The sequence below is a fragment of the Rhinatrema bivittatum genome, chromosome 3 (genome assembly GCF_901001135.1).
Source record: "Rhinatrema bivittatum chromosome 3, aRhiBiv1.1, whole genome shotgun sequence".
Classification (NCBI taxonomy): Eukaryota; Metazoa; Chordata; class Amphibia; order Gymnophiona; family Rhinatrematidae; genus Rhinatrema; species Rhinatrema bivittatum.
In genome coordinates, this window is record NC_042617.1 from 320,218,682 (window position 1) to 320,240,176 (window position 21,495).

Genomic DNA, 21,495 nt, shown 5'->3' on the forward strand with positions numbered 1-21,495 from the left:
GGCTGAAAGCCGCAAGACCGGCCTCGTGAGGGGACAGATCTGGACCTCCAGACTTACACCCCACGGAACAATTTGGACCTCAGCTGGTCTACCTCAACCGAACAGGGAATGGTTCCCTAGGGGAACCAACCCCCTGGGAGGAAGGCTCACCCGAAAAAGAAAAGGCCAAAAAGACTTAAAAAAGGACTGCAGGTTTATGCACCAGCCATCTGCTGGAGACAGAGAAATACTGATCTACTGCAGGTGGCACCAGGGCTTATCAAGCAGTGTCAGAGAGGCTTTTCTCTGTCTCCATCTGTTGGCAGGGATGAATAAACCCAGGAGCCTGGATTGATCTGGGTATGTTTAGGGAACAGAAAAGCAGAAATCATCACCATTCCTCATAAAACAGCTACAATCAAAAAATATAAAACATAATTATATTAAAAACATAAGAGACTGAATATTTCAAAACAGCTGACAAACAGAACATTAAACTCAAGAATTATTAAAATATTCCCAAAAATCAATTAAATGTTTAAAAAGAACAGATGCAAACACCCAAAAATTAAAACTAATAAGGATAAAATAAATGCATCCCTCTACCTATGAACTTTTTTTTTTCAGTCACTTTGAGATTGTCATGGAAGAGTGGGAGGAGGGGAGCTGCACACAACTTTCGGGCCAATTCAGTAAAGTCCGCGGGAGAGCGGACGAACGCCCACTCTCCCGGCGAGCACACAGGCCACTCGCCTGTGCGCGCGATTCTGTATTTAAATTAGGTGGTGCGGTAGAAATGGCAAAGGGAGGCGCTAGGGACACTAGCGCATCCCTAGCGCCTCCTTTTGACACTAGCGCCTCCTTTTGGCACTAGCACATCCCTAGCGCCTCCTTTTGACACTAGCGCGTCCCTAGCACCTCCTTTTGACCCAGAACGACGGCTGTCAGCGGGTTTGACAGCCGATGCTCAATTTTGCCGGCATCGGTTCTCGAGCCCGCTGACAGCCACGGGCTTGGAAACCAGACGCCGGCAAAATTGAGCATCCGGTTTTTGGCCCAACAGCCGCCGGCCCATTTAAAAAAAATTTTTTTCTTTTTTTACTCTTCGGGACCTCCGACTTAATATCGCCAAGTGCACAGAAAAGCAGTAAAACTACTTTTCTGTGCACTTTCCCGGTGCCGGCAGAAACTAGCGCCTACCCAAAGGTAGGCGCTAATTTCTTAAAGTAAAATGTGCACCAAAAGTCCCTGGTGGTCCAGCGGGGATCCGGGAGCGATCTCCTGGACTTGGGCTGTTGGCTGCCAGTAGTCAAAATGGCGCCGACGGCCCTTTGCCCTCACTATGTCACTGGGGTCGACCAATGGCGGCGGTAGCCCCTGTGACATAGTAAGGGCAAAGGGCCGTCGATGCCATTTTGATTACTGGCAGCCATATCTGGCTCCCGAGCCATAGGTTCCTGACCCCTGAACTATAGCCTGTACAAGCGAAAGGATTACTCTTTCCCCTTGGGACTTGGGCAGAGGTTCTCCTACTTTCTTCTGGCCACATAGGCCAATGCTATTCCTGCTCCTTCTGGCTGTAGTTATTGTACCCCCTTCTTCCCACCCACATAGGCCCATGCAACAACTTCCTATGCTAGGCCCTCATGGGTGGGAAGAACAAGGAGCTGCAATCGTCACAGTCCTGACCCCACTGTACCACAACCATATCTGTGGCACTCTAGGCAGCCATCTACTTCTACTGGCCCTGCACTCTCATTCATATCCTCCACAATACATTCGTGCTCCTTTGCTCTTCCCTCTACTCACTCACTCCTTCCCCCTTTTCCCCTTCCCAATCTCATTCACATGGTACTCCCTTTCTGCTCACTCTCACCCACTTTCCTCCTCTCACTCACCCCTACCCCTTTCCCCTCCCCTCACACTTATCTTCCCTCTTTTCCCCCTCCCTAACCGCTTCCTTCTTTTGCAATCCCTTTTCTTCCCTCTCACTCACGTTCCATTCCCTTCTCCTCTCTCTAACCCCTCTCCTTTCACTCATTCAGCTCAACTCCCCTTCCCTTCCCTCTCATTCAGAAGGGAAGGGGAGCTCAGTAAGTGAGGGGAAGGGGAAACGTGAGAAGTTCTCTCACCTTCCCTCCCCTGCCAGTGCACCACCTCTCCTCCTCCCCGCACTACTGTTGCCATGGTCCCTTTCTTCTTGCCTGTGGGGGTTAGGGACCCCAAGCTGCCTCTCTGGTTACTTCTTCCTGCCTGCAAGGGGTAGGGACCCCTCGGGGGCTTCATTAGAGGTGGCCATTGTCAATTGCCGGTTCCTTTCTTCTTGCCAACGGGGGGGGACGACCCTGGAGGCCTGTCAAATTGGCATCACTGCTGGGTTTTTTTCTTGCTGCCCGAGGAGGCTGGAGATCCTTAAGACTTGTTTGTAGAACTGTGCCTAAAGGCAGGATGAAGTGGCCGCAGATAGAGTTATGAGGGACACTTTTTGACACCTGAAGTGACCGCTTCACCCTGCCTCATGATAGAACTGCCCCTAAGTGAGAAGACAGGTGCTAGAGGAGGGGAGGAAGTCGGGGGGGGGGGGGGGGGACAGGGAGTGAGTAGACAGGAGGTGAAGGACAGAAGAGTGTGGGAATAGGGAGTGAAGCAGGAACTAAACAGAGGAGGGAAAGAAGCCTGAGCAGGAAGGAATAAGAAGACAAGAGCAGAGAGTGAAGCAGATGGATCAAGGTGTCAGGAGACAGGAAATGGGGATAAGAAAGCAAAACTGGAGGAAGCTGGTGTAGGGAGTAAGAAAGAGATGCTCTAGGAGAAGGAGTGGGAAACATGAGCAGAAACAGTGAGTGAAAAGGTCAGAGAAGTCTGTAGCAGAAGTCTCATAGAGGAGTTTTGAGCCCAGATGGCTAGGCAGTGAAGTTCTGGGAGGAGAGAATGCATGTGATAACCAGAGTGTTGGTGAATATGAGGAGGAAGGCTTCAGTGTTTTACACATGCAACATGCTGACGTTCAGAGAGCTGGGACACAGAGGGACCATAGAGAAAAGAGCTGTGGCTAAAGAAAGAGGACAGGAAAGCTTGGATGAATATTTGGCATTGGAAGATAGTACAGAACACGTTTACCCATGCTCCTCTATTATAAAGAAAAGCAGAAGCTAAAACCCCAGTACAGAACTGTACCTGCAGATAAACTTTGTTTGCACCTGGGATATAATCAGCAAGTCTCCCAAATATCAGTCGCCCAATGCCAGATGTGACACCAAGGCAGAGCAGCAGCACCTCCTGATCCACATGGGAACCGATCCGCTCTTTCACATGGCTCAGCTGTGGAGACACACAGATCAGGGCATCAAGACCATCAGAAGCAGTCAGTTTCAGGAGTTTATCAGCATGACATTTGAAACATATGGGGTAGATTTTAAAAGGTTGTGCGCGGGTGTATATGTGCGCGGGTTACCCGGCGCACACACATGTATGCCTGATTTTATAACATGCGTGTGCATGTTATAAAATCCAGGGTCGCCGCACGCAAGGGGGTGCACACCGAGCCTGCTCCGAGCCGTGCTGCCCTCCCCCGTTCCCCTACACCCCACCTTCCCTTACCTCCCCTGCCCTTTTCCCCCTACCTTTTTCTTTTTTTCTTTCGTTTCCAAACTTACTTCAGCCCTGGGCTGAAGTGAGTTGTGCGCGCCGGCCAACTGCCGGCGCGCAATCCCAAGCACAGCAGCAAATAGCCGCTGTGCCTGAAACCTCTGGCCCCGCCCCGCCCACTCCCGCCCCTTTTTAAAATAGGCCCAGCACTCGTAATCTTTTTAAAATCCGGCCCTATGTTTTTAAAATAATATATTAGGAGAGTGACTATATAATAATTCACATGGCAGATTGTCTGCTGAATATATGTGAATAAAGTTACCAAAACAACTTTGGCTAGCCAGTGCTGAGTGGAACTGGGAAACTCTCAAGCATCACATCTTTTTATTTGGCTAAATTTTAGGAGTACAATGCTTTTCCCAAATAAAATTCAGTTGGTGAGTGACATCATCTGATAGCCTGGCCGGTGAAATTTATTATGCATCATGTCTTCAGTAGGAACAAGCTCCAAGAGGAGTGGGTGAGTTCTGTAGGGACTTGCATCCTGCTGTCCTCACAGAACACGTGCTGCAGATAGGCAACTTTCACTTTCTCTGCGGACAAGCAGGATGTTAAGGTCTCACAGATGGATAATCCCTAGCTACAGGCTGCCTCAAATGAAAAAAGGGGAAAACAGAAAAACTGTCAATGGGTAAAACTATTTTTGTCATTTTCTTTCTCGCTTGTTTTTATTTCCAAGCTTTTCTCTTAAAAAAAGAAAAAAAAAGGGTTCTAGTAGGGATAAAGATAGATTCTAAACCTCAAATAGGCCCCACAAGACAGATTGACCAAACCTGTAGTTGCATAGTAAATCTTTATCTAAATAATAATCTGATGTGAATGTGTGGACTCCATGTCACAGCGCCATGGAGGCCAATCTCAGATGACCTCTATAAGCCTTCAATTACCATTCAGAGTCAAGTCTGCCTGGGCATAACGGAAAGAGAAGCAATCTCCTATCCAATTAGAAAGGCTGTGCTTGGAAACAGCAGTTCCAGGATTGTTCGTTTGGGGTCAAAATAAATAAAAAGCTGAATGGACTTTCTAAGGGCTTTAGTCTGCTCCAGATAGAAGCCTAAACCTCTTTTGCAATCCAAACTGTGCAAGCAGTCAGTTTCAGGAAAGTTTATCAACATGACATTTGAAACATATGGGGTAGATTTTAAAAGGTTGTGAACGGGCATTGGAGAAAAACGTTGGAAGCTAAATTGACTGGTTAAGGTGGAAGTCTGACATTACTTTAGAAGGAAAGTTAGGGTGGTTCTACGTGCACATCCTATGAAAATATTTAGGGTAAGGAGGATAAGCCACTGGGTCCTGGAGCTCACTGACTGCGTACTGAAGTGACCACTACCAAAAATATGCTCTTCCACATTAGGTACTTCAACTCACAGGAGTCTATGGCTCAAACATACAGTGGAAGGCTTTGTAGGAAGCTTCAATTGAGACAAGCCCCTACATGAATCTGACAACTAAAGGCAGTACAAAGATGGGTTTACCTTCTGTATAACAGTAGAAACATAGAAACATGACGGCAGTTAAAAGATCGTATGGCCCATCCAGTAGGTCCATCATCTTAGAGATCCCCCCGGTATTTATAGGAAAATTATTTTATTTTATTTATTTAACATTTTTCTATACCGACCTTCAAGGTTGAATACCATATCAGGTCGGTTTACATCGAACAGGGGGTAGATCAATATAACATAACATAACATAAGGAACAACTTTTTATAATTAGAGGAGGCAAAAGCAGAGAAGCAAAAAGTTACATAAAAACATGGACCATGAACTTGGAAGCTGATTCAGCTGGAAAAAGAGAAGCCTTAAGAGGGTATTAAATTAAATACAGTGTGACATGTCCGAGCCTGGTCTAGAGCCAGTTAACTTATTAGGGTAGAAAACTAATAAATGAGCTGAATATTGGTGGAGCGAGGTTCCATATTCATAAGCGGAGTAGTTATCTAGTGAAAGTTTGATGGATCAGGGAAGGCTTGTAAGAAGAGCCAAGTTTTGAGTTTTTTTTTTAAATGTTGGTAGGCACGGTTCCATTCTGAGTTCTGCGGGGAGGTTGTTCCAGATGGCTGGACCTGCTGAGGAAAAAGCTCGGTTCCTGGTAGAGATGAGTCGTGTGGCTTTAGATGGCGGGGCTTGTAGTGCTCCTTTGTAGGTTTCTCTCATTGGTCTGTTGGAAGTGTGGAGTTTGAGTGGGAATTCGAGGTCGAGATGGAGGAGGTTATGAATTGATTTGTGAATTAAAGTTAGAGATTTGTGTAGAACCCTGTGATTGACTGGTAACCAGTGTAGATTACGGAGGATGGGCGTAATATGGTCTCTCTGGTTGGTGCTTGTCAAAATTCTCGCTGCGGCGTTCTGTATCATCTGTAAGGGCTTGGTTGTTGAGCTGGGTAGGCCAGTGAGGAGAGCGCTGCAGTAGTCGATTTTGGCAAATATTAGGGATTGAAGAACAGTCCTAAAGTCATGAAAATATAGGAGAGGTTTGAGTCTTTTTAACACCTGAAGTCTGTAGAAGCACTCTTTAGTTGTGGTTTTGATCATATTCTTTAGGTTAAGACGGTTGTCGATAATTACTCCAAGGTCTCTCACGTGAGTGTGGGTGAGAAGGTGTTTGTGATGGATCTGAGACGGGAGGTTTTCTTGGTTGGAGGAAATGAAGAGGAGTTCAGTCTTAGAAGCATTGAGGACCAGATTTAGACTGTTGAGGAGATTAGTGATGGCTTGTAAGCTGTTGTTCCAGAGTGCGAGGGATTTGTTAATAGATTCTGTTATGGGAATCAGAATCTGAACATCGTCCGCACAGATGTAGTGAATGAGGTTAAGACTAGTTAACAGTTGGCAAAGGGGAAGGAGGTAAAAATTGAAAAGGGTAGGTGATAGGGATGAACCTTGTGGTACGCCAAGAGAGGAATTTGTAGATGGTGATTCTTTATTGTTGATTTTGACTTTAAAACTTCTATTACTGAGGAAAGACTTGAACCAATTGTGGACTGTTCCCGAGATGCCTATGTCTGAAAGGCGATTCAAGAGTATGGGGTGGTTGACGGTGTCGAAGGCCGCCGAGATGTCTAAAAGGATTAGGAGAAAGGAGTGTCCTTTGTCTAGACCCATAATAATATGGTCTGTTAGAGATATGAGTAGGGTTTCTGTGCTGCGAGATTTGCGGAACCCATATTGGGAAGGGAAAAGTAAATTGTGATCTTCTAAATAATCCGAAAGCTGGATGTTGACCAATTTCTCTGTGAGTTTGGCTAAAAATGGTAGATTCGAGATAGGGCGGAAATTAGCTAGTACACCAGGGTCTAAATTATGTTTCTTGAGGAGTGGTTTCAGTGAAGCGTTTTTTAGACTATCTGGGTAGAATCCTTGTGTTAAGCAGCAGTTTATGATGTTGGTTAAGGGACCAGAGATTATCTTTGGGATAAGTAGCAGTGGCTTGGAAGGTATGTTGTCCGATGGGTGGCTGGATGGTTTCTGCCTTTTGAGAATGGATTCGATCTCTTTGGTCGATGTTAATTTTAATTTTTCGAATTTGACTCCCTTAAGAATGTAGGTGTTATCGAATGAGGTGATGTGGTCAGTCTTGGTTGGAAGGAGAGCAAGTGTGTTTGAAATCTTCTGCTGAAAGAATAGGGCTAGCTCATTTGCTTTGGATTGAGCTTGTTCGTCAGGTATTGACGGTGGTAGAGACTTTGTTATTTGAGAGACATATGCAAAGAGGGTTTTTGCATCAAATTGGAGATCATGGATTTTTTTACCGAAGTATTCTCTTTTTGCTTTTAGGATTGAAGTCCTGTAGAAATGTAGAGTTCCTTTGTATGACAATAGTGTAGTGGTGGAAGGTGCTTTGCGCCATTTATTTTCTTTGTGACGTAATTCTTGTTTTATCCGTTTGAGTTCGCTGGAAAACCAAAGTTGATTTCCTTTTTTTGTCGGGTTGCTTAGTTTCGTGATTGATGGGCAGAGATTATTTGCTACCTCTTCAGTGATCTTGTGCCATGATAGCACTGCTGTGTTAGGGTTGGACAGATCTAAGTTAGAGAGTTCCTTGGAGAGATGTTCACTGAGGGTCTCAGAAGCACAGGGTTTCCTGAATTGAAAGGAGGAAAGGTGCTGTGGGGAGAGAGACTGTTTTTTTGTGGTGAGGGTGGTTGTTATCAGAAAGTGATCTGACCAGGGGATAGGGGTACACACAGGTCCCATGGAGTTGGAGAAGTTAGAGTTGATAAAAATAAGGTCCAGGGTGTGTCCTGCTTTGTGTGTAGGTTTGTTTACAATCTGGGTGAATCCCATTGCACTGAGGGCTGTGAGGAGGGCGTCACAATTGGATGAGTGGGAAGAAGCCTCAAAGTGGATGTTAAAATCTCCCATGATTATGGTGGGTGAGTCAGTGTTGACGTGTTTCACCGCGGATTCTATAAGAGGGGAGGCGTCTGTATCTAATACTCCTGGGGGTGCATAGGCTAGTAGTACTTGCAGCTGGTTCGATTTGAATAGACCTAGCTCAATTTTAGATTCTGACTTAATTGTATGTGGAGTTAGTCTGAGTTCTTTTTTGGTGGCTAGTAACAGACCGCCTCCTCTCTTTTTTTGTCTGTGAATTGAGAAAAAGTCGTATTTGTGGGTGGGTAATTGGTTGATTAGGGCAATGTCCGAGTTTTTTAGCCAGGTTTCTGTGATAGCACAGACGTCTGGGTTACAGTCCAAGAGATAGTCGTTGAGGATGTGAGTCTTTTTTGTCAGAGATTGAGAGTTAACTAGGGTCACTGAGAGGAGTGTTAATCCTAGGAACTGAGTCAGCGGATTGATCATGATTGGAATGAGAGATCTAGGAGTTCTTACTGGAGGTACCAGAGTCAGAGCTGGGAGCATGCTGCGGTGTAAGCGATGGTATCTTATTGGAATATGTTGGGTTAGCATGTTGGAGAGTCTTGCTGGACGCCGGAGAGGCTGGATAGGATGCTGGATGTACGCTGGAGAGGCTGGAATGGGTGCTGGGTGGATGCTAGAGAGGCTGGCATGGGTGCTGGGTGGATGCTGGAGAGTCTTGATGGACGCTGGAGAGGCTGGAATGGATGCTGGATGGATGCTGGAATGGGTGCTGGATGGACGCTGGAGAGGCTGGAATGGGTGCTGGGTGGATGCTGGAGAGTCTTGATGGACGCTGGAGAGGCTGGGATGGGTGCTGGGTGGATGCTGGAGAGTCTTGCTGGACGCCGGAGAGGCTGGATAGGATGCTGGATGTACGCTGGAGAGGCTGGAATGGGTGCTGGGTGGATGCTAGAGAGGCTGGCATGGGTGCTGGGATGGATGCTGGAGAGGCTGGAATGGGTGCTGGGTGGATGCTGGAGAGTCTTGATGGACGCTGGAGAGGCTGGAATGGATGCTGGATGGATGCTGGAATGGGTGCTGGATGGACGCTGGAGAGGCTGGAATGGGTGCTGGGTGGATGCTGGAGAGTCTTGATGGACGCTGGAGAGGCTGGGATGGGTGCTGGGTGGATGCTGGAGAGTCTTGATGGACGCTGGAGAGGCTGGAATGGATGCTGGATGGATGCTGGAGAGACTGGAATGGATGCTGGATGGATGCTGGAGAGGCTGGAATGGGTGTTGGATGGATGCTGGAGACACTGGAATGGATGCTGGAGAGGCTGGAATGGGTGCTGGATGGACGCTGGAGAGGCTGGAATGGGTGCTGGATGGATGCTGGAGAGACTGGAATGGATGCTGGATGGATGCTGGAGAGGCTGGAATGGGTGTTGGATGGATGCTGGAGAGACTGGAATGGATGCTGGATGGATGCTGGAGAGGCTGGAATGGGTGTTGGATAGTTCTTACCTGTTAATTTTCGTTCCAGTAGTACCAAGGATCAGTCCACACTGCTGGGTTTTGCCTCCCTTCCAGCAGATGGAGTCAGAGAAAAGCTGAAAAGCACCCCCCATATAATCTGGTGTGCCACCTGCGATCCCTCAGTATAATCCATATCAAAGCAGAATGAATGGCTGTTATTATAATTATTATTTTTTTTTTAACCAACCAATGACTAGATCAAGTCAAACATTGACCTCCTGAAAAAAGTAGAACTTGCATTAACGTCTTTAAAAACTGTAACTTGTGACAAGAGGAACTATGTCGCGGAGATGTGTAGTCTTTGAAAAAATCTGCCAAAAGAAATACAAGTAGCTGAACGGACTCTCCTGCCTATGGTTGGGCGTCTGGACTGATCCTTGGTACTACAGGAACGAAAATTAACAGGTAAGAACTAATTTTCCTTTCCCTGTATGTACCAGGATCAGTCCAGACTGCTAGGATGTACCCAAGCTGCCCTAAAAGGGGTGGGACCTGAAGAGTCCTGCGCAAAGCACACTGCTGACAAAAGAATCCACCTTCGGATCCCATACATCCAACCGGTAATGTTTAGCAAATGTGTGCAAGGATTTCCAAGTGGCCACCTGACAAATCTCTTTGGGCGAGACACATTGGCTTTCTGCCCATGACGCTGCTTGTGACCTAAGAGAATGCGCCTTAAGACCATCCGGCACTGGGTGCCCGTGATATATATAAGCGGAAGCAATAGTGTCTTTCAACCAGCGGGCAATAGTAGCTTTAGAAGCCTTAGTCCCTTTCTTAGGACCGCTCCACAAAACAAAAAGATGATCAGACAATCAAAACGGATTAGTAATCTCCAAGTACTGCAAGAGGACTCTACGGACATCCAACCTCCTCAGATCCTTATCCTCATCAGAGAATGCTGCAACTCGACTGACTGGTTGACATGAAATGCCGAGACTACCTTTGGAAGGAATGAGGGCACTGTCCGAAGAGAAATCCCCGAATCAGAGATACGCAGAAAGGGCTCTCGACATGACAAGGCTTGGAGCTCCAAAACCTGTCTAGCCAAACAGATAGCCACGAGAAACACCGTTTTAAGCGTTAAATCCTTCAACGTAGCCAGCTTCAAAGGCTCAAAGGGGGACCCGCAAAGGCTACGGAGAACCAAATTTAAACTCCAGGACGGACAGATCGCACGCACTAGCGGCTTCAAGTGCTTGGCCCCCTTCAAGAACCGTGCCACATCCAGGTGAGCAGCAATGGAAGCACCATCAACCTTACCTCGAAAACAGCCCAAGGCCGCTACCTGCATCCGGAGCGAACTGTACGCCAAGCCCTTCAGTAAGCCATCCTGCAAGAAGGCAAGAATGTGAACAATCGTGGCCTGCCGCGGGGACAAACTCAACCCATGGCACCAAGAATCAAACACCTTCCATACCCGAACGTAGGTGATAGATGTAGAAGTTTTTCTAGCACGGAGAAGAGTGGTAATAACCGCCTCCGAGTAACCCTTCTTCCTTAATTGCCTCCCTCTCATAAGCCAAGCCGCTAGACAGAAGCGGTTAGCCTGATCAAAAAATACTGGACCCTGCCGGAGTAGGTTCGGCAGATGACCAAGGCGCAATGAACCGTCCACCGCTAGGTTGATCAGATCGGCGAACCACGGTCTTCGTGGCCATTCCGGGGCCACCAGAATTACCGGCCCCTGGTGAGATTCTATGCGTCGCAATACCTTTCCCACCAATGGCCAAGGAGGAAACACATAAAGAAGAATGTGTGGCGGCCACAGAAGAACCAGGGCATCCACCCCTTCCGATCCGTGATCCCGTCTTTGACTGAAGAAACGGGATGCTTTCGTGTTCAGACGAGTTGCCATTAAGTCTAGGCGGGGGGTCCCCCACCGGCTCAAGAGCAGCCACATCGCTTCCCCGGACAGCTCCCATTCTGCAGGATCTAGCCGCTGGCGGCTGAGGAAGTCCGCCTGAACTTTGTCGACCCTGGCTATGTGAGACGCCGCAATGCGGGCCAGATTGCGTTCTGCCCAGGTCATTAACATGTCCGCTTCATCGGCCATGGAGAGACTTCTTGTACCCCCTTGCCGGTTTATGTAAGCCACGGTGGTCACATTGTCGGATAAGATCCGTACCGCCCGGTGGGGGACAAGGGGTAGAAATTGGTGCAGTGCTAGACGAACCGCCCTGGTCTCTAAGCGATTGATGGACCAAATGGTCTGCGACGGCGTCCAAAGGCCCTGTGCTGACCTTGATTGACAGACCGCCCCCCAACCGGTCAGGCTGGCATCGGTGGTCACAATTATCCATTGAGGATTCTCCAGGTCTACCCCTTGAAGTAAGTGATCCGGGGTTAGCCACCAATCCAGACTGGATCTGGCCGGTTCTAGCAGAGGCAATGGCAGGTGGAACTCTTCCGACTTGGGATCCCAACGAGAAAGCAGCGCCCTCTGCAAAGGTCTTATATGCGCAAAAGCCCAAGGAACCAATTCCAGGGTAGATGCATTAAAATCAAGAACCTGCAAATAGTCCCACACCACGGGTGAGGGAAGAGACAACAGGCGCCATACCTGAGACATCAACCGCTCCATCCGCACCAGAGGCAGTGAAAGCTTGCCCACGGCAGTGTCGAACCGGGCTCCTAGAAACTCCAACACCTGGGATGGAACCAGCTGGCTCTTTGCATGATTGTCGACCCATCCTAGGGACCGTAGGTGACGCAAAACCGAATGAACCGCTTCTGCGCAAAGGGCCTCCGACTTCGCTCGTATGAGCCAGTTGTCCAGGTAGGGATGTACTAAGATCCCTTCCCGCCGAAGGCTCGCTGCCACTACTACCATCACCTTGGTGAACACGCGGGGAGCCGTCGCCAGCCCAAAGGGCAGGGCGCGAAATTGGTAATGCTGTCCCATCCATGATCATGAACTGCAGAAACCTCTGGTGGTGTTCTTGGATCCCTATGTGGAGGTAAGCTTCCGTCAGATCCAAAGAAGCTAAAAATTCGCCTTTGTGGACTGCCGCAATGACTGATCTCAACGTCTCCATTCGAAACCGAGGTACACGCAACGCCCTGTTGACCTGTTTGAGGTCCAAGATCGGCCGGAAGGAGCCCTCCTTTTTGGGGACCAAGAAATAAATGGAGTCACAACCGGTCCGGTGTTCGGTCCCGGGAACCGAAACAATGGCTCCTAGATCCTTCAACCGGGACAACGTTTGAAGAACCACTTGTTGCTTTTGCTGAGGCCCGCAGGGAGATTCTAGGAAGAGATCCCGAAGGGGTCGAGCAAAATCCAAAGCGTAACCGCAACTTATAATATCTAGGACCCACTGGTCTGAGGTAATCTTGACCTATTCCGCGCGAAACTGGGAGAGTCAGCCCCCAATCTTTAGGATTGAGGAATGGGCCAGCACCCCTTCATTGGGGAGTTTTGTTGTTGTGGGCGAAGGCATGAGAGGCTCCAGCGTGCTGAGGCCACCTGCCATGAAAGGAATGTGCCCATGTTTGCGCCCATGTAGACGATTGCCTAGGGGTATAAGAAGAACCCCTACCAGACCGGAAATGGCACTGTCCCCGAAAACGGCCCCTATAGGTGCCAGGCGAGCGGGCCGACCTGGGTTTGTCTTCCGGCAGCTTGTAAACCTTGTTGTCCCCCAAGGCTCTTATGAGCTGCTCGAGCTTATCCCCAAACAAAAGTTTGCCCCGGAAAGGAAAAGAACCCAGCTGAGATTTAGAAGAGGCATCCGCCGACCAGTTACGGAGCCATAGCAGTCGCCTTGCGGAAACCGCTGAAGACATAGTGCATGCCGAAGTACGAAGGAGATCATACAAAGCATCTGCCATATAGGCTACCGCTGATTCCATGTGGTTCGCCTGCTCAGCCTCTCCTGGGGGAAAGTCCTGGGAAGTGAGCATCTGTTGAACCCAACGGAGAGCAGCCCTCTGCATGAGGCTGCTACATACTGCGGCCCGCACACCCTAGGCGGACACTTCAAAAATCCGTTTAAGTAAAACTTCCAGTTTTCTATCCTGGAGGTCCTTGAGTGCTGTGCCTCCCGTCACAGGGATAGTGGTATGTTTGGCTATGGCCGTGACTGCCGAATCTACCTTAGGAATATTAAGCAGGTCTAGAGATGCATTAGGAAGCGAATAAAGTTTTTCCATGGCCCTGCTAACTCTCAAGGAGGCATCAGGAGTATCCCATTCCCGGGTCATGTGCTGGAAAAGCTTCGGATGGAAAGGAAAAGTTTGAGGTGGTGCCCGAAGCCCCGACAAAACCTAATCTCCTGGAGAAGAATCCGGCACAGCTTGCGGGACTGGGATCTCCAGTTCCTGAAGCACATGGGAAATCAAGGGATCCAGTTCCTCTCTGCGGAACAAACTGAGCACATGCGGATCATCCCCCTCCACCAGAGCGGCACTGCCTACCTCATCGCCCACATCCTGAGTGGCGAGGTCCTGAGTCACCGGATCCGCAGGAGCAAGAGGGCCAGGCAGCCCATCTCCCGGGCAGAGCGAGTATTGCGAGGTTCAGACCTCCCCTGGTCTGCAGAAGCTCTAAAATGTTTAGCCTGGCTAGGAGACTGGGATTCCTAGTCAGTCTCTGCTTCCATATACGCTTTATGCAAAAGTAACACAAATTGTGAGGAAAACAGGTGCTGCTGCTTTAAGGGCCCCCCCGGGGGTAAGGTCGGAGGAGGAGCCAAGTCTGATGGTAAACTGCACGGTTGTTGTGGGCTTAGGGCCGGCGGGGAGAGAGGAGGGAGATCCTCTCCCTCCTCAGACAAATCAGCATCGCCGTCCGATGGAGGCAAGATGGCTACCGCTCCTGCGCCGATCGGGAGTGAGGCAGGCCTCTGCCTCCCAGCTGACTGTCCGATGCGCGATCTACGCGGACGCTGTACGGCCACCCCCCGTGCCGAATTTGATCGTCGCGAAGGCCCTTTGCCCCCAGGAATCCACCGGGAGCAGAGGCCTTCGCGGGAGAGCTGGGTCCCCGGCTCCCCACACACTGTACACACTGTCCCATGCGGCATCGGTAAAACACGTGAATAATAATTTTTGGAGGTAATACTCATTTACAGAAACATATCTTATGTACTGTATACAGAAAAACTGAAACTGCATAGTACATAATACAAAGAAGGAATGGACCATCCAAATACAAATATCAATTGAATATCCTCCTTCCATGATCTATTTTATACATACAATGTTTTGAGTTAAACAATTAGCGTGTCTTATATACCCCCTATAATTTCCAACAACATTTTCTCCCCTTTAATCCCTCTACCCTCCCCCCTGCTTCTGATAATGAAACCACCCCTGAGAAGCAAATCTCAACCCGAAACACAATAACACTCTTAATGCTTTTCTTGCCAAAATAAGTATCGCTGCCACCTTTTTTCAAAGGTATCTGTTTGTTTTTGTCAGATTGCTGTCAACTTATGTAAATAACAAACATTTGCCAGTCTCTGGATGACCTTCTGCAAAGGAGGCACTTCTATCCGTTTCCAACAATATGCAATCTCTGCTCTTGCAGATAATATTATCTGATGTATTAAGTGAAATCAGAGGGAACAGAGTTCGTAGAATATACATTTAACAGAAAAAATAAGGGGTCTTTAGAGATTCGTTCTCCTACCATGTCAAAGATTAGCTGATGTTAAGCGCCAAACACGCTTAAGACGCTTCTCCACGGACACAAGGATATTATACCAAAATTTGAAGAAACAAATCAATTTATTTTTATTGTATATCAATAAGCAATACAGATATCCTTGGGAGATACAGATGGCAGGACTTCTGCTTAAGCAAAGCACTAGCTTCTGTCTCTCTTTGTGCATCAGTGAGATTTTCTTTTTATAGATGAAACAGGCAATCTCAAGTAAGTAAAATTGCATGAATCTATGCAAGTTTCACGTACACAGTTTCTCATGTCAAAAAGAAGATATATTAGACTTATGTTACCCTGATCCCCTTCCCAAATTGGGGCCTAATTGCCTGGTAGTCACATTAATCTTCCATTAGTCTTTTGTCCTGTCATGTTTTCACCCTCAGTGAACTGTAGTTGAAATCCTAGCTGAGATTCTGACCCTTTCCTTCTATTTTTTTTTTTTTTTTGTGACCATATGACCCTCCATCACAGGTTTTAGATAACCCCAGCTGCTGTCCAGATGTCTCCTGTAATTTCTCCAGGTCAGGCTCAATGGTGCATTTAGAGTTCACATGGCCAGAACTGCAAACAGGCCAAGGTAGCAGAGGATTCTGGGTCAATCACAGTCTCCATGTTGGTCTCAGACTCAGGCACACTTATTTCCCTCTTGTGCCACTTTCAAATGGCAAGAGTGGCACACCACAGTACCAGAGAGGTCAACAGGTCAGTGAAGATAGACCATGGCAAGTAGGCCCAAAAGTATAGTCTAACAACTATCACTTGGTTTGTACCAGGTGTACAGAATAGTGCATGTATCCCTCTAGATCCCTATATATAAGTGATTCTCACATATATATATGCAGTCATCAGTTAGCAAATGGTAGCATTAAGACTGATTTCCACTGAAAGTCATCCAGCTCTGTCATTGAGCTGCAGGTGTGGCTACATTATCATAACATTAGTCTTAAGATATGGTTTACATTGCATGAGAAAAGTAGTACTGTATGAAAAACTAACATAAATCTGCAAGAGAAATAAATCAGGAAAGTGCGTGAAGCCAGGAACATAGGGAGGCAAGCTGAGTCAACAGGAGAATTCACACTGTCTTGTGCATACACCCTACTAACAGATCCCAGAAAATAATAATCTTTGGACACTCCCACCACAAATGAAGATAATTCCCAGAACCTCCACATCCTCTCCAACACTTATTGGCCAGAGTAGGATAAAACCTATGTAACTTGGCTGGGGTAATATACCAGCGATAGAGCATTTTGTAGCTTTGCTCCACAATAGATGCTAAAATGGAACTTTGTTTAATAAAAGAAAAACAGTGTCCATCTTTTTGTTCCTAGTGGAAATCAAAGGTCTCTCTCCACTCTAGTAATATGGGACAGAGTAAACTTTAATTCCCCATTTAAGAGGGTATAAATTCTAGATATTGTCTTGTGATGCTCCCTGCCTTATCACAAAACCCCTCAAACAGGATACTTAAACCTGTCCGGACCTTCCGTTGAGATATATAGTGACACATTTGTAAATAAAAATACTGGTCCGTAATGGGTATTTCATAATTCCTCAGCAAATCTGGGAACTCTCGTAATTTCCCCTCCTAGCTGTGAGAATCCTCTTTCTTCCCACCACCTTGCAAGGATCCTTGAATTCCCTGGGCCAAAATCTAGATTGAAGAAAATAGGGGATCTATAAAATAATCTGTCTCCAACCAGTCCACCTTTCCATTTATCCCAGATCTTCAAAGTGAGTGCTACAGATGGGACTACTGGCTTGATAGTTTTCTATCCTTATGGGGCAGCCATACAAGGGATGCTGGAGAAATCCCCTGAAGAAGATCTATTTCCAACTGTACCCACCTTTATATGCCAGTCTAGTATGGGGCATAGTTGTGATGCAACATAATACCAAAGGAAACAGGGAACACCCAGCCCTCCCCTGTCTTTAGGTAAAATTAACACCTTACTGCTGACCCTGGGTGGAAGTTGCCTCCAAATAAAATGGAGGAGCTTCCTCTGCCATGCCTTAATGAAATCAGCAGGGACTTCGATAGGCAGCATTTGAAAAAGATAACTTAGTCTGGGTAACACATTCATCTAAACCGTCGATATTCTACCTAGCCATAAGTTTTTCTGTTCCCATACTTGAAGATCATCCAAAATCTTTTTCCAAACCCCATTGACCGTGAGTAACACCATGGGTACCTTAAGTTCCTGGGCCCATCAAATAAGATCTATCACTTTATGCACATTGTCTGCTGCCAGCCTACCCGGCATGAACCCTGTTTGGTCCGGGTGTATCAGGTAGCTTGCTACACCGCTCAATCGAGTGGCAAGGATTTTAGCTATAATTTTTAGGTCTAGATTTATCAAGGAAATAGGTCTATAGGACCCACAAAGTAGTGTCTCTGCCTGGTTTGGCTAGTATAGTAATACCCACTCTATTGGCATCCTCTGCTACATGGCCCTCTCCCAAGAGATTATTAAAAGCTGCCACTAGTGGACGCGTGACCACTGCACTTAATTTCTTATAAAAACCTGCCGAAAAAACATCTATTCCTAGGATTTTCCTGATTTTAGCTCGTTAATAGCCTTAACAACTTTGACCTCTGATATTCCCCTATTTAAACATGCTTGTTGTATACCATCAATTTAGGGCAAAGTAATTCCAGCCAAATAGGCATCTATTGCTGCTTGAGAAATATCTGCACGCCTGAGATATAAGTGTTGGTAAAATTGTATAAATCGCAATCGAATACTTTGTCTGATACCATCTCGACTAAATTATTCCTAATCTTCAGAATTTGGTTATGCACTGCTCGAACTTTAAGTCTCCTAGCCAATAACCCGCCGGCATTATTGCCACTGTCAAAAAATTCTTGTTTAGCTTTATCTAATTGGAAAACAATCTTCCCCTATAGATAGATCTTTCAAGTTCGCCCTTAGTTTATCTAATTGTAGGCCTACTTGAGGATTTACTCTCCTTTTATGCTTGACTTCTAACTTGCCTAACCTTTTCAAGAGATCCACCTGTTTATCTTTCTCTTTCTGGAGATGGAATGCTCATGCTATTAATTTGCCTCTAGTGACTGTTTTAAAACAGTCCCACAAAGTATTAGCAGAGACATCCCCAGTGGTCATTCTCTTCCAAGAACTGCTCCATTTCTTGCCCTAATTTAGCACAATAGTCGCTATCTAGAAGGCTCTTGTTTAATCTCCAAAATCGCTCCCCCCACTGAACTCCCATGCCCTATAGGGTGAGCCAAACAGCCGCATGATCAGACCAAGTTATGGACGTAATCCCTGTTGCTTGCACTTTATTAAGGCCCTATCCAGCAGAAAGAAATCTATCCTCGAGTAAGTCTTATGTACCTTTGAGTAAAAGATAGTCTCTCTCAGCTGGGTGGAAAAGACGCCATACGTCTATCAAATTCCATTCTATCATGAGTGCTTTCAAACCTGTCAGCCCTTGAATAGCCTCCTCCTCTGCCTCATGAATCCAAGAAGGGGTATCTTGCTAAATTGAAGTCTATAATAAGAGAGCCCTCCACCCACTGTTGCAGTGTGTTAGATAGTCCTTCTAAAAATTTCCCCTGCCCCACGTTGGGAATGTAAACATTTACGAATATATAAACAGTTGTGCCCATCTTAAATTTAACTACAATATATCTGCCCTCTAGATCCCTCAGTATGGATATCACATCTACTACCACATTTTTAGAGAAAAAAAACACCCACCCCACAATACTTATTGTGGACCGTAGCTGCAGCAAAACATTTTGTGGGGAAATGCTGGGAAGCAAGCAATCTCTCATATTTTCACTTCAAATGTGTTTCTTAAAAACATAAGAACATGCCATACTGGGTCAGACCAAGTGTCCATCAAGCCCAGCATCCTGTTTCCAACAGTGGCCAATCCAGGCTATAAGTACCTGGCAAGTACCCAAAAACTAAATCTATCCCATGCTACTGATTCTAGTAATAGCAGTTGCTATTTTCTAAGTCAACATAATTAATAGCAGGTAATGGACTTCTCCAAGAACTTATCCAAACCTTTTTTAAACCCAGCTACACTAACTGCACTAATCACATCCCCTGGCACCAAATTCCAGAGTTTAATTGTGCGTTGAGAGAAAAAGAACTTTGACCAATTGGTTTTAAATGTGCTACATCCTAACTTCATAGAGTGCCCCCTAGTCCTTCTATTATCTGAAAGAGTAAATAACTGATTCACATTTACTCGTTCTAGACCTCTCATGATTTTAAACACTTCTATCATATCCCCCCTCAGCCGTCTCTTCTTTAAGCTGAACAATCCTAACCTCTTTAGCTGTTCCATGCCCTTTATCATTTTGATCGCTCTTCTCTGTGCCTTCTCCATCGCCACTATATCTTTTTTGAGATGCGGCGACCAGAATTGTACACAGTATTCAAGGTGCAGTCTCACCATGGAGTGGTACAGAGGCATTATGACATTTTCCGTTTTATTCACCATTCCCTACCTAGTAATTCCTAACATTCTGTTTGCTTTTTTGACTGCCGCAGCAGACTGAGCTGACGATTTCAATGTATTACATATCATGACACCTAGATCTCTTTCTTGGTTGGTAGCTCCTAATATGGAACCTAACATTGTGTAACTATAGTATGGGTTATTTTTCCCTATATGCATCACCTTGCACTTACCCACATTAAATTTCATCTGCCATTTACATGCCCTATTTTCTAGTCTCACAAGGTCCTCCTGCAATTTATAACAATCCGCTTGTGATTTAATTACTCTGAATAAATTTGTATCATCTGCAAATTTGATTACCTCACTTCTTGTATTCTTTTCTAGATCAATTATAAATATATTGAAAAGCACGGGTCCCCGTACAGATCCCTGAGGCACTCCACTGCCCAGCCCCCTCCACTGAGAAAATTGTCCATTTAATCCTACTCTGTTTCCTGTCTTTTAACTAGTTTGTAATCCACGAAAGGACATCGCCACCCATTCCATGACTTTTTACTTTTCCTAGAAGCTTCTCATGAGGAACTTTGTCAAATGCCTTCTGAAAATTCAAATACACGCCATCTACCGGTTCACCTTTATCTACATGTTTATTAACCCGTTCAAAAAATTGAAGCAGATTTGTGAGGCAAGACTTGCATTGGGCAAGCCATGCTGACTTTTGATTCATTAAACCATGCCTTTCTATATGTTCTGCGATTTTGATCTTTAGAACACTTTCCACTATTTTTCCTGGCACTGAAGTCAGGCTAACTAGTCTGTAGTTTCCAAGATTGTCCCTGGAGTCCTTTTTAAATATTGGGGTTACATTAGCCACCCTCCAGTGTTCGGGTACAAAGGATGATTCTAATGATAGGTTACAAATTTTTACTACTACATCTCAAATTACATTTTTTAGTTCCTTCAGAACCCTGGGGGGGTATACCATCCGGTCCAGGTGATTTACTACTCTTCAGTTTGTCAGTCAGGCCTACCACATCTTCTAGGTTTACCGTGATTTGGTTCAGTCCATCTGAATCATTACCCATGAAAACCTTCTCCGGTACAGGTATCTCCCCAACATCCTCTTCAGTAAACAGTGAAGCAAAGAAATCGTTTAATCTTTCAACGATGGCCTTATCTTCTCTAAGTGCCCCTTTAGCCCCTCGATCATCTAACAGTTCAACTAACTCCCTCACAGGCTTTCTGTTTCGGATATATTTTTTAAAGTTTTTACTGTGAGTTTTTGCCTCTATGGCAAACATCTTTTCAAATTCTCTCTTAGCCTGTCTTATCAATGTATTACATTTAATTTGCCAATGCTTATGCTTTATCCTATTTTCTTCTGTTGGATCCTTCTTCCAATTTTTGAATGAAGATCCTTTATTTATTTATTTGTTTATTTAGCATTTATATACCGATTTTCCAGTAACAGAATTACTAATCAAGTCGGTTTACATTCAAAACAATAACCATGACAAGGAGTTGTCTTACAAGAAACAGGATGATTCGAACTTGGCTACAAATAACTGGGAATAACAACGTAGAATAAAATAATTAAGGAGCATAATGTAGGCTGTAGTTAAGTTAATAGCCTCTTTCACCTCACCTTTTAACCATGCCGGTAATCGTTTTGCCTTCCTTCCACCTTTCTTAATGTGTGGAATACATCTGGACTGTGCTTCTAGGATGGGGTTTTTTTTTGTTTGTTTGTTTTTTAATAATGTCCTTGCCTCTTGCACACTTTCTATCTTTATAGCTGCTCCTTTCAGCTTCTATTTTCTCATTTTATCAAAGTTTTCCTTTTGAAAGTTTAGCACTAGAGCTGTGGATTTGCTTACTGTCCCTCTTCCAGTCATTAATTCAAATTTG

General features: G+C 45.9%; 1 protein-coding gene across 1 annotated transcript in view; it reads right to left on the bottom strand.

Moving 5' to 3' along the window:
* The window catches only part of SLC16A10 (solute carrier family 16 member 10), a 268,532-nt gene that overhangs the window by 35,877 nt on the left and 211,160 nt on the right, over positions 1–21,495 (bottom strand). Inside the window, exon 4 of the mRNA XM_029595256.1 lies at positions 3,157–3,300. Coding sequence (XP_029451116.1) covers positions 3,157–3,300 — 144 coding nt within the window. The remainder of the gene's footprint in view (positions 1–3,156; positions 3,301–21,495) is intronic.